We start from the raw sequence: 12,858 nt of genomic DNA, 5'->3' as shown, positions 1-12,858 counted from the left end.
GGATGCTCAGGCCTGTCTCCAGGCTCCCTCCCCCACACCACCTCCCCCTCCTCCATCCCTCCCTCTGGCCCTTCTCCTTCTGGCTCACCTTGCTCACAGGCCAGACCAATCCACCCCTCTGGACACGAGCAATGGCCTGAGACGGGGTCACAGGTCCCGCCGTTCCGACAAAGGCAATGCTGGTGGCAATTCGCTCCATAGAGACCCGCCGGACAAGCTGGAGGACAAGAGAGAGAACCTCGTGGAGGGGCCGGCACTGCCCCTCCAAAGGGCAGGTGGGAAAACGAGGCAGAAGGGGAAGATTAGAACGGAAGAACTTCCCCTGTATGTAGAGGAAGGCAGCCGCCTTCTCTCCCTCCTCCCAGGACTTGGAGAACAGCAACAGCTCGGGACCCGGGATTTACCTTGTTGGCAGGTGGGCCCCATCCAGCCGGGGGCACACAGGCACTGCCCGCTGACTGGGTCGCAGGAGGCCCTGTGGAAGCAGCTGCAGGCCAGGCTGCAATTGTCCCCATAGGTGTGAGCTGGGCAGGCTGCAGGGAGAGAAGCAGACGGGCGCCAATCAGGCAAGACTGGGCGCTAGAAGCCCCCAGGGAGGGGAGGGTGGAAAGGAAAAGGGGCAGAGGGAGGGAGAAGCAGGACCCCGGGAGGGGAGCTGCGGGAAGCCACATTTGCTTGGGCCGTCCCCATCAGGCATCTCCATCTGTTTGAAACCCTCCCTTCTTTCTAGATCCAACTCAAGATAATTCAACCAGCATTTCTTAAACACTTGCTCTGTGCCAGGTACTCTGCTGGGCGCTGGGGATTAAAAAGACAAAGGAAGCAGGTTCTTTTTTCAGGGAACCTCCATTTTACCAAGGTCCACACCACGTACCCCACAGACAGGACAACACAAGGGAAACTGAGGCTGCGTCTATCATCCAGCTGGTGGGCACACCAAGCCAGCATGTTAGCTCTGGGCCGGCTCCTCCTGCCATCTCCCTCCCCTCCCCGCAGGCCCCCCAGTGTGTGGGGGACACAGGGGCTCGGGGAACCAAAGGAAAAGCATCGGCCGTGACCTGCTCCGTCCTCCCCATCCCCGATAGGCCCAAGGGGCAGCGACTCACTCTGGTTGCAGCTGGGGCCGATCCAGCCGGCAGGGCACAGGCAGCTGCCGCTCACGTGATCACAGGGGGCCCCGTTGGCACACTGGCAGGTGTCCCGGCACTCCAGGCCAAAAAAGCCAGCAGGGCATTCTGTGGGGGACCCAGTGACCGATCGGTGAGGAAGGAGACCCTGCCCTCATGCTTTCCCCTAGGCCGACTGGGAGGGAGGGCTCTGCGGGAGTGCTCCTAGACCCAGGGGGCTTCAATTCCAGTCTGAGACTTCGGGCTAGGGACTTTTCCTTACTGAGCCTCAGTTTTTCCCAACCTAGGGCACGCACCCTAGCACTCTTGTCCCCAGTCTGCTCACATATAAAATCCAAGGGCTGGACCAACTGGTCTCTTAGCTTTAAATGTTAATTTTATACTCTTAGATTAGCTTCTACCAGCTCGGAACAGCACAGATTAGTCAAGCCCTGGCCTCTTCCTTTCCTCCCTGCCTCCCCAGACAGACAAACTCCCTCCTGACTGCACCCTGGCCAGCCCCCAAGCCTTCCTCCTTCGCCCACTACGCCACAAGCGGGTTCTTCTCAGGAAGCTTTTTCTCAGTGACTTGGTTTCCATGGGTGTGAGGGGAAAGTCTGCTGCTGACCCCACTCCTATCCCCCTGACAAGACAGGGATGGAAATTTCCTCTTCTGAACCAGACCCCACAGGAGTCCCCGAAATGATGTCTCAATGATACAGGAAAGAGACAGCAGGAAAAGGATCCAGCAAAAAGGGGAAAAAAGCAGACTCAGAGTCCCTCAGAGCCTCAACATTCTGCCCTTCCTGGCTGAAGCCTCCTGGGGTTGAGAAGGATTAGGGGTCTGGGGGCATCCTGTGGCCCTAGAAGAGGCCCTGGATGTCTCCTCCAGGGAATGACCTCTTGGATAAAAGCCATCTCTTTTCCCCTGGCTCCTCTCAAGGTATCTACTTATGGCAAACTCCGGAGGCTCAAGGGATCTGACAGATGCCAGGAGGATTGGCAGGAGGGTGAGTTAGCCCCAGCCAAAGCCCTAAGGGAGCAAAGCACCAACTTGTGAACTGCAGTCTGGATGGCTTCCTCACCCTGGCAGCGCTCCCCCTCCCTCTCTCCGGGCTGAGGCAGGGGGCCCATTCCCCTGCCCCCGGGCCAGGCCGGGAAAGGAACTGGGATGTTCTCCTGCCCAAGAACACATTGCTTTTGGCAAACCGAGAACTGAAAACACGGGTGTTTTTTTCTTCAAGATTCCTAACCCGCTTAAGCCCCATGGGGCCCACTTGTGACCGTCCTTCTCTCCCTCCCTCCCTCCTGCCCATCCCACGTGGGGTAAAGAGAGCCAGAAGTGGGATTATTTCATCCTGCATGAAATAACGTCTGAGATCCTTTGTTCTGAGGGCTTCCCAAAGCACTAGAGAAATGCATTATTATTATTATTATTATTATTATCTGCTGTAAGGAGAGAAAACCTGGGGAAGTGAGTGCATTCAGCCATCTCTGCCCCCCTCCTCTCCCTGGGCTTCTCTCATCTACTTCTCCATGAAGACTGAGTCAGGCTGGTATCCAGGAGTTCCTCCCCTTCCACCATATCCTGGGGGTGTGGCCCTTGGTAAGTCATTTACCTTTTAGGTAGTCCTAAGTGGCTGAGAAGTTGCCCCCTTGTATTACCCCTGGAAGAGGGGATCTCACCCAAGAGTGCTCCCGTTTCCAGAGCTGGACCCCCTCTGGACACCTGGGCTAGGACTCAGCCCTTGTTCTCAGTCCCAACCTCTCAGTTCCCAGGGCACGGGCGGTGTCTGCACTCACCCCGCTCGCAGAAGGTTCCCCTCCAGCCGGCCCCGCAGGTACAGGCCCCACTGACGTGGTCACAGGCCGCTCCATTGTCACACTGGCACCGACGACTGCAGCTCAGCCCAAACCAGCCCTGAGGACACTCTGACACATGCAGACAACCGGGTTAAGGCCAAAGTGGACTCCCTTTGTCCACCCTTATCTCCCAGGTCTACCTCCTTCCCTTCTCTGAGGGGAGATGCAGAGACAAGCTCTAAAATCAGCACCGATCTGCCTGTTTCTGGTGGGCTGGGCACTGACCATTGCTTGGGAAATGCGGTTCTTTTCCTACTAAATTTATTTATTTTTAATATACTTTGCTTTATGAATCATGTTGGGAAAGAAAAATCAGAGCAAAAGGGAAAAACCATGGGAGAGATTGAAAAAAAAAACAGAAAAAAGAAATGAATATCACATGTTCATTCATTTACATTCAATAGTTCTTTTTTTTTCTGGATTCAGATGGCGTTTTCTGTCCAAAGTCTATTGGGATTGCTTTGGATCTCTGAACCATGGAGAAGAACCAAGTCTTTCACAGTCCATCATCGCACATCTTGCAATTACTGTATACAACGTGTTCCTGGTTCTGCTTGTTTCTCTCAGCATCAGTTCATGGAAATCTTTCCAAGTCTTTCTAAAATCAGCTTGTTCACCATTTTTATAGAACAATAATATTCCATGACCTTCATATATCACAACTTGTTCAGCCATTCTCTAATTGATGGGCATCTTCTCATTCTCCAGTTCTTTGCTACCACAAAAAGAGCTGCCACAAATATTTTTGCACATGTGGGTCCTTTTCCTTCCTTTGTGATCTTTGGGATACAGATCCAGCAATGGCACTGCAGGGTCATTTTATAGCCCTTTGGGCACAATTCCAGCTTTCTCTCCAGAATGATTGGATCATTTCGCAACTCCACCAACAATGCATTAGTGGGAGAATAAGGTTCTTTAAAGCTGAAGGTTTTCCAGAGGCAAAGGGAGAACTCACTGCTCTCCCAAAGTGCCTACTCAGCTGGGTTTGGACAAAACCTGTGTTCACAGTCATGAGCAATGGGGAAGGAGTTAGAGTAGGCGAGGAGAGACTCCACCATCTGGGCCCACTTTTGGCCAAGGTCACCTTGTTCCAGTTACTAAGCTAAGCTCCAGATGGGTCCTCATCATCCATTTACAACTCAAAGGGCTTCAGGGCTCAGCCAGCCCAATGCCCTCACCTAACAGAACATGAAGGGTTGCCTAAAGTCTCATTGATAAACGAGCAAAATAGAAATTTGAACTAGCCACTTTTTCACTGTAATATACCCCTTGTTACATGTTCAGAGCATCTTCTGACTGAAGACAAAATAAAGTCTGGTTCAGGAGAAAGAGTGCTGACTCTAGAGTGGGAATCTGGCTTCAAAACCTGCCCCTGCTGCTTACTACTGGTGTGACTTTGGACAAGGCACTTAACCTCTTCTGACCGCAGTTTTCTCCGGGATGATACAAAGGGTTTGGATTAAATGACTTCAGAGGCCCCTTTTAGATCTAAATCTATTAATCTTGTAAAAAGTTAATAAAATAATCTTATAAAAAATAAAACTCCCTCTTTAGTAAGATAATATTTTGTCGAACTGTTCTCTGTATTAATGATGGGAACAGAAGCAGAGACGCCATGAGGTTTCCCCGTTTCATTCCCAAACACTGGTCTAGAGGAACTCAGAGTTCGAGGATCTCGCTCAGCCCACTGAAAATCAGCAAATTCGGCCCAAATTCTGGGGAATGGGGCGGAGGAGACAGGGACAGAAGGAAGGAGTCCATGAGAAAGATACCTGGGGAGTCACCGAAACCCATGAGACACCCCCCCCCATAGGAGACTGCTTTCCAGGTCAGAAGCACCCCCCACACACACACAAATATGATGCTACTTACTCTGGTCACAGCGCAGGCCAGTGTAGCCGGCTTCACAGACACACTGCCCACTCACTGGATCACAGCTCCCGTGGTTGTAGCTACAGTTGCAAAAGTGCCTGCAGTCCGGGCCCCAGCGACCCATGTCACAAGCTGAAAGTGAGCCTCGAGTCATTAATCTGCTCCAGGAAGGCCCTGACCCCAGCAGAGATGGCTAGTGGGGCCACACTAGCTAGGTGGTAGAAGGGAACTGAACCATGGGGGACAGGAAGCAAGGAGGGGACAATGGGAGAAAATATCCAGAGAGCAAGTTAAGATGGTAGCAGGCAGGGGGTCCTCCCTTTTATCTCTACTCCAAGGAACCAATCTTAAGCATCCCCAAAGAGCAGAAGAAAAGTCAGCTCTGGGAGAGTCCTTAGGGACAGAGAATATGAGAACGAGGAAGGAACCTAGAACATGAGATTCAGAGTTGGAAAGGACCTTAGAGACAAAAAATGTCAGCGCTACGAAGGAACCTAGACCATGGGATGTCAGAGCTGGGAAGGAACTTAGAACATGGGATGTCAGAGCTGAGAAGGACCTCACAGAGAACATAAGCACCAGTAAGGACTTTATGGACAGAAAGTGTCCAATCTGGGAGGGTTCTTAGGGACAGAGAATATGAGAGCTAGGAAGGATTCTAGAACACAGGATGTCAGAGCTGGACTGTGGAGACAGAAAAAGTCAAAGCTAGAAAGGAACCTAGAACATGGTATGTCAGAGCTGGGAAAGACATTAGGGACAGAGAAGTCGGAGCTGGGAGAGACCACAGAACAAAATATCAGAGCTAGAAAGCACATCAGACCACAAGAGTGTGAAGTGGGAAGGTATTTTAGGATATGATGTTAGATTTTTGGAGGACTTTATAATATATTATATTACAACATAATATAACATAATTTTATATTTCATATAAAATGAAAGGGACCTCAGAACACAGAATGTCTGTGATACACAGGATAATAAAATGTTCAAGGCATAAATAATCTGAGAACATAAAATAGAGAATTATCAGTGCTGGGCAGGGGGGCTAGAATGGAGAAAGAACCTAGAACATAGGATACAAGAGCTGCAAGGGGCTCAGAACAGAGAATGTCAGAGTCTCATTTCCCAGATAGAAACATTGAACCCCAGCAAGGAGCAGAGCCCAGACAGCAGGGGATGGGGAGGGATCTGAGAAGAAGCTGAAGGACTCCCCTCATCAAGGCACAGCTTTGATATGCCCCAATTGCATTACCCACCTCTTCTGCAGTTGATGCCGGTCCATCCAGGGGCACAGCTACAGCGCCCAGTCACAGGGTGGCAGTGGCCATCATTCCCACAGGAGCACCGGAGCTGGCAGCCCTGCCCAAAGGAGCCCGCTGGGCACACTGTCGAGGAGAGAGGCGTGTGGTGAGCCATTGCCCCAGGAGCCGGGCCCTCTGGGTATCTGGGCCACGTATCTCTGATCAATCTCCCAAAGGGGACGAGTAGGGGGGGAACTCACGGTCCTGGCAATGGCTGCCGACATATCCAGGGAGGCACAGGCAGGCTCCGGTCACTGGGTCACAGCCAACGCTATTGTCACAGGCAGGGCAGATCTCCTGGCAGCCAGGACCCCAGCGCCCATCGGGACAATCTAAACCCCGGCCCCACCCAGCAAAGAGGAGTCAGAATGTATGCAGACTTTCTTTTTAAATTCGCACAGGTAGCAGGTACTTTGGAAGGGCTGGAAACACTAGCTCTCGGGGCAGCTAATTTGGTACCAAACCTGGGAAGGGGGTCTGGCCACCACAGGATCTGCTGTGGGTTTGTTTGGGCAGAGGCTGGGGGCGCAATAGGGGAACACATGTGCATGTGTTCATATGTGTATATAAGCAACATATCACTCAAGTAAACTGGAAAACCACTCAGAAAGGCGGTCTACTGTAAAGAGAACAACATGACATATAATTATTTGTGGCATACCATCAGATTCACTGATGTGTTAATATGATAACATATGCTAATATATTAATAATATAATAATCCCTCATTAAAGTGATTTATAGCAAAGAGATAACAATAATGATCATAATTTTGATAATATCAGTGATCATGAGGATAGGGACCAGCTCAGACCTATGATTTCATTGATGCAAAAATCTCCTGGATGAGAAAACTTCCTTTGCTAATTCGGGTCATATCGCTGCTGCAATTTATGATTTTAGGGAGTTTCCTGGTCCACTCAGAAATTAAATGACTTGTCCAGAGACACACAACCAGTATCAGATGTGGGATCTGAAATCCATCAGACTCCAGGTCCCATATTCTTCCAGCTAGATACATCAATATAGTTATATACCACCCACCCCGCCTCAGAACATTCCCTCAGAATGGCAGACAGAAAGGTGACGTTGCTCTTGCCCAGTCTCTCACCTTTGCTGCATCCATCCCCAGTCCTCCCCGCAGGACACAAACATTGTCCCGTGAACCGATCACAGGGGGCCCCTCCACAGGAACAGGATCCAAAACAATTACTGCCAAATTTTCCTGGGGGACATTCTGCGGGATGGAAACAAAAAGCAAAGGGCTAAGCAGCTTGGTTCAGGACCTGAAAAGTGTCTCCCAGGTCCTCCCAGACACATTTTAGGAGCTTGCATTCTAGAATCAGAAATAGAAGTGACCTGAGAGGTGATCTACAAACTTAAATGCTTTTTAAACTCTGCCCCATATGAGGTCACGTAACTAAATGCAGGGATCACAGAATTATAATCTGTGAAAGATTATATTATATTATGTTATTTATATGTTATGTTAAATGTAGGGGTCACAGAATAATGAATTATTCATTATCAGTAAATGTTTGATTTGTATACTCAGGATTGTGTAAAAATTTCTTAGGCAAAAGGAGTGGAAAAAGCTTAAGAAGCCCTGGCCTGGATCAATACCCCAAGGTATAGATAAGGCCCAAAGAGACCAAGTGGGATTAGTACAGATACACAGACAGAAAGTGACAGACTAAGATACTTACTAGTCTTTCTATTTTAACTGTTACACAGCTCTCCCATTCTGCGATCCAATACAGGGTAGACCCTCCTATTCTTCAAGTTCTGTTAAAAACCAGGCCTGGGGTATGACCTCTTATAGATTGCAGAATAAGACAGCACCAAGGATAGGCAGACAGGGGTCAAGGTCAAGTGTCTACAGCCAGAGGTTATCAGAGTTAAGAGGTTAAAATTGATTAGATGCAGATATTGAAGGTTCTGTCCAGCACCCTGGATAGCTCCCTAGGAAAGAAACCGCATGGGAGAAGTCTAAGGCTGAGCGCCAGATCTACTTGGTTGACTCCACCCTTTTGGTCTCCGGTTATTAAGGAGAACTCCTCCACATTTGCTCAACTTGTTCTCTATGGTATTGGGTATTCATTTCCCAGAGAGATTTTGGTCTCCATATGAGAGGAAGGTTTTTGGTGAGATTTGAGTGTCCTTATATCTTGGGGCTTAGGAAAACAAGTCAAGGAAAGGGGGAAAGAAACCATCACTAAATAATCCACCTTCTAACGGCCTTATTTATTAGGGACCACATGTTCCATTCAACTGCTCTGTATCCTCAAAGAGAATGGCTAGTAAATTTAATATAAGGATATCAACAAAGGGGCTAAATGGATGGGGAGACATTTTCCTCCTTCCTACCAAAGGGCTTACTTTGAATTGGTAGAATGGCCATAGAAGGCAAAGAGTTGTTTATCTTTTCTGCCACACTTTTGAAGGGTTCTTTTTGGAAGGAGGCATGAAGGAAGTCACATTAGTGGACAAATATATGGTCTTTTAGCCAGATCTTCTGTACATCACTCTGTGGGAGCTTCTTATTCCAAAACACACTACCTTTCTCTCACTCTATTTGTAGAAGACCTGGGGCCTTAAGATACCTTTGGATGTCTTTGTCCTCCAAGTAGGAGGAATGGAAGCAGAGACAGACAATGATAACGTCTGGAAGTCGGTCACTTATAAGAGCTATGTCCAGAGAGACAAGAACTAGCATCTTTTGTAGGCAGGTGATCCCAAAGGAAAGAACCTTTGAGGTAATCTAATTCAATCCTTTCATCTTACAGATGAGGAAACTGAGGCTCAAGAAGACTAAATAGCATACTCATGTTCACCTGGTTAGTGTCAGAAACAGAAATGGAACTCAAGTTTCCAGACCCATGGTCCAGCGTCCTTTCTACTATGCACCGGAAACCAAGTCAGTACCTAGGAAATCCTTGTTGACTCGACGTGTGAGATGAGTCTGACATCTATGCAGTCAAGTGCAAATAATGACTGGCTACATCTGGAACTCTCTGAACCATAAGGCTAGGATTGAGACATCGCCATTCTTTCAGGCACTGACCCAGCTTCCTCTCCTTCACACTGCTCCCCTCAGCCAATCAGTTCCCAAGTCTTGTTTCTACTTCCAAAACTCCTCTTGAAATAATTTCTTTCTCTCCACACATTGCCACAGCTACTACACTAGATCAAGCATTCATCACCTCTCATTTGGACTATTGCCAAGAGTCTTCCAACTGCTCTCCCTGTCTCTCCCCTGCCCAATGTGTCCTCAATCCTGCCAAAGTGATAGGTCTAAGACCCAGGTATGGATGCGTTACTCACATACTCAAGAAACTCCACTGGCCTCTGGCCTCTGGGACAAAATCCAAACTCCCCTTAGATATATGAAGTCCTCTGTAATCTGGCCTTCTTGATTTATATCATTCAATACTTAATTCCATTTATTAGCCTCTAGCTAACCTCATACGTGACAGTCCATTTCCTATTACCATGTCCCTATAGCTGGTAGTTTCTAATGTCTAGCATGCACTATTTTCTCACCTCCACCACTTAGAACCCCCAAATCCCTTCAAGACATTACTCTTTTGCTGCTTCTTAGATCGGGTCTTTCCTAATACCCCTATTTGCTATTGTTCTCTCCCCTCACCCATTATATTGTCTATATATTGGATTTACTTATCTGTATGAAATGGTTTTTCCCCAATAGAAGAAAATCTTGTATCTCTAGAGCTTAAGACAAGTCTAGATATTTTTAAAAGATATTTCTTAAATGTTTGTAGGATGAACAAACCAGCTCCCCAGAGTTACTATGAATCTCATTTCATTTTCCATCATTTGGAAGTCTTTTGAGATACCTGGGAAACAGAGCCCTTTCCTCAGCTAAGCAATGAAAAGAAAGCCCCCGGCTCATGATCCGTAGGGAAATTCCCTGCCGTCCAAACACATTGCCTCATGCCTCCGGCCTGCCTTGCCCGCGTCAATCCGGCTTCAGTTCTTTCGTCCCAATGGACTACATGGACTTCAAAGGTTAGATAGCCCAGAATAGTGTTCAAGGGCCAGAGGCCAAGGGAGAAGTGGCAAGCCTCTCCTATGGGCCCACAGCCCCTGGCAAGTAAGTCCTCTCCGGCTCCTCCTGGAAGAAAAATGACCGAGCATCTGCCGGGAGACGAGGATAAGCTCTCCCCAGCTCCGGAATTGTTTGTCTAGAGAGAGGCCTAAAGATGGCAAAGCCTCCCGGCCCTTTGCATTCCAGCAGCTGAGGGGAAACACAAAACCACTACTGATTTTAAAGTCTAAGCAGCCGGGGCTAAGAATGGAAACTGGATCCCGCCGGTCCAACTGACTCATAATGAGTGAAGGGCAAACTTCAGAGTGTTTGGCAGGGCCTGGGAAATCATGTGGCCCAGCATGTTTATCTGAGGCTTATGCAAACAGCTCTGCCTTGGAAATGGGTCTAAAAACTCATGGGACTCCCAACACTTCTTAATTTGGAACACCACAAGCAGGGGCTCACTTAGCCAAAGTCGGACTTCTGTCCTTGCACTCACTGAACCAAAGGTCCAGAAAGGTTTGTAGACATCATTGCACGCACTCTCTCTCTCTGTCTCTCTGTCTCTGTCTGTCTCTGTTTCTGTCTGTCACACACACACACACACACACACACACACACACACACACACACACACGCTACTTGACTATTAGGCCGAGTGAGGCTGTACATAATTTCAAAAACAAGGGAATCAGAGGCTGGTGTTACGTTCTGATGGCTAACAGTTTCTGAACTATGTTAGATACAGCTCGATCTTTCTTCCAGGCCAATTGTATACGAGACATGGGGTAGGGGAGACATCAGCAGAGGGTCACTTATAGCAGGATGCCCTCTGTGCAAATCCTAGTTACATCTTCCCCAGTAGAAATGGAAAGCCTCTAAAGTGCAGGAATCTGATTTTTGCTTTATTTGCTTTTCTTATCTCTGGCATTTAGCACAGTGCCCAGAATACAGTAGGTGCTTAATAAATGCATCTTGACTTCTTGACAATCCCATCATCCCTTTGGGATGATTTAGATATGTTCCTTCCTAGAGACAGTGTATTAAATTAAATGAATTTTGCAAAGTTGTTTTCTATTTGTTCTCAAATTCTATACTCCAAATTTCATTTTCTGCTCCCTGACTATGGGTAAGATACTTAATCTCTGTGAACCTCAATCGACCAGTAAACATGACGTACCTATTATTGACAGTCACTGTGCTAAGCACTAGGGATACAAAAAGAGGTAAAAGACAGAAACTGTCCTCAAGGAGCTTTCAATCAAACAGGGATCATAATGGCCAGCATTTCTAAAGAGCTTTAAAGTTTGCAAGCACGTTGCACGTATCACCTTGTTTTATCCTGACAACAACCCCTGGAGTTGGGCCCATTATTATCTTTACTTGACAGATGAGAAAAGTGAGACAGAAGTTAAATGGCCTGTCCAGGATCACACAGCTAGTAAATGTCTAAGGCAAGATTTTTAACTCAAGTCTTAGCAACATCAAGCCCAATGCATCACCTAGTCATCTCAGTTTTCTTATCAGTAAAATGGATAAGCAAATATAAGGCAATCTAAAGGGGGAGAGCTGTAGACTGAAAAATCAAAGTGTGACCTTGAGCACACTTCTGTGGACTCAGTTTCCTCATCTGTAAAAAAAAAAGAATGAAACTAGATAGTCTCTGAAGTCCCTTCTCATTCTAGATGCTGAGTCAGATGGGTTGGTCAAGTAGCACTTATTGAGCACCTACTATGTGCAAGGCACTATTCTAAGTGCAGATCTTAAGAAAGCTGAATAAATGAATGACTCTGATAGTTTGACCCAAGAGCATCGGTGACATGCTAATGTGATTATTATTGTCAATAATAATCACTAATCGGCATTCCGCTAGGATTATCCCCTTGCATATATTGCCCCATTTGATCCTCCCAAAATTTCTATTAGGTGTAGGAAATCCTAATTATTAATATCCCCTTCTGGAGAAGAAAAAACTAAGGAGAAGTTAAATGATTTAACCATAATGACACAGTAATAAACACAGAGCAGAATTTGAATGCAGTTCTTTTTATCTCCAAGTTCAGCCTGCTGGCTCCTCTGTGTCTGCCATCTTAAAAGGTCATTCTGCTCACAGAACGTTACTGTCCATAGTGCTGCAGTTGCCCTCTAAAATGTTGGCTTTGTGACAAAGTCTTGCTGATCTCCTGTCATGGAGCAATCACTGTCTGCACACGTGGATCCTCCCAGGAAAGAGGGAAGGAGGGGAGAAGAGAAAGGCCCTTGCTTCATCACAACATAAGAGAATTTTCCTTTTATTCCTTGTCTCCACTAATTGGGGGCAGATGCACACGGTCTCTAATAGTTTCCAGACTCAAACAACAGCAAGAACCCCCCATTTCTATAAAAAATATCTGTGTAATTTCCTGTGACTCTTTCCTGAGGGATTTTAGGCCCTAAAAGAAAAAAAACCACGGCAGGGGAAGGGTTGGGATTGAAATTTTCTATTTCCTTCTGGTTCCTAGAGGTAACACAGTTGATTTCAGAGAGGCAAAGGAGCGTGTGGGGAACTGGCAATGAGAGCGGGCCTCTGGGTGGGGCTTTGCTCTGTGGCTGATGTCTGGCCCAGCCTCACCCCAACAGGGAAGGCACCACGTATGACCCAGATGGCGCAAAGAAGAGAATC

General features: G+C 47.5%; 1 protein-coding gene across 1 annotated transcript in view; it reads right to left on the bottom strand.

Annotated features, from left to right (window-relative positions):
- Nucleotides 1–12,858, bottom strand: part of MEGF6 (multiple EGF like domains 6) — a 388,067-nt gene that overhangs the window by 28,313 nt on the left and 346,896 nt on the right. The window contains exons 18-25 of the mRNA XM_051988745.1: nucleotides 7,257–7,382; nucleotides 6,346–6,477; nucleotides 6,101–6,229; nucleotides 4,842–4,973; nucleotides 2,910–3,038; nucleotides 1,107–1,235; nucleotides 405–533; nucleotides 89–217 (exon numbers count right to left, since the gene is read on the bottom strand). Coding sequence (XP_051844705.1) covers nucleotides 89–217; nucleotides 405–533; nucleotides 1,107–1,235; nucleotides 2,910–3,038; nucleotides 4,842–4,973; nucleotides 6,101–6,229; nucleotides 6,346–6,477; nucleotides 7,257–7,382 — 1,035 coding nt within the window. The remainder of the gene's footprint in view (nucleotides 1–88; nucleotides 218–404; nucleotides 534–1,106; nucleotides 1,236–2,909; nucleotides 3,039–4,841; nucleotides 4,974–6,100; nucleotides 6,230–6,345; nucleotides 6,478–7,256; nucleotides 7,383–12,858) is intronic.

This window comes from Antechinus flavipes, chromosome 3 (assembly GCF_016432865.1).
Source record: "Antechinus flavipes isolate AdamAnt ecotype Samford, QLD, Australia chromosome 3, AdamAnt_v2, whole genome shotgun sequence".
Taxonomy (NCBI): domain Eukaryota; kingdom Metazoa; phylum Chordata; class Mammalia; order Dasyuromorphia; family Dasyuridae; genus Antechinus; species Antechinus flavipes.
This window is presented reverse-complemented; position numbering and strand designations above follow the sequence as displayed.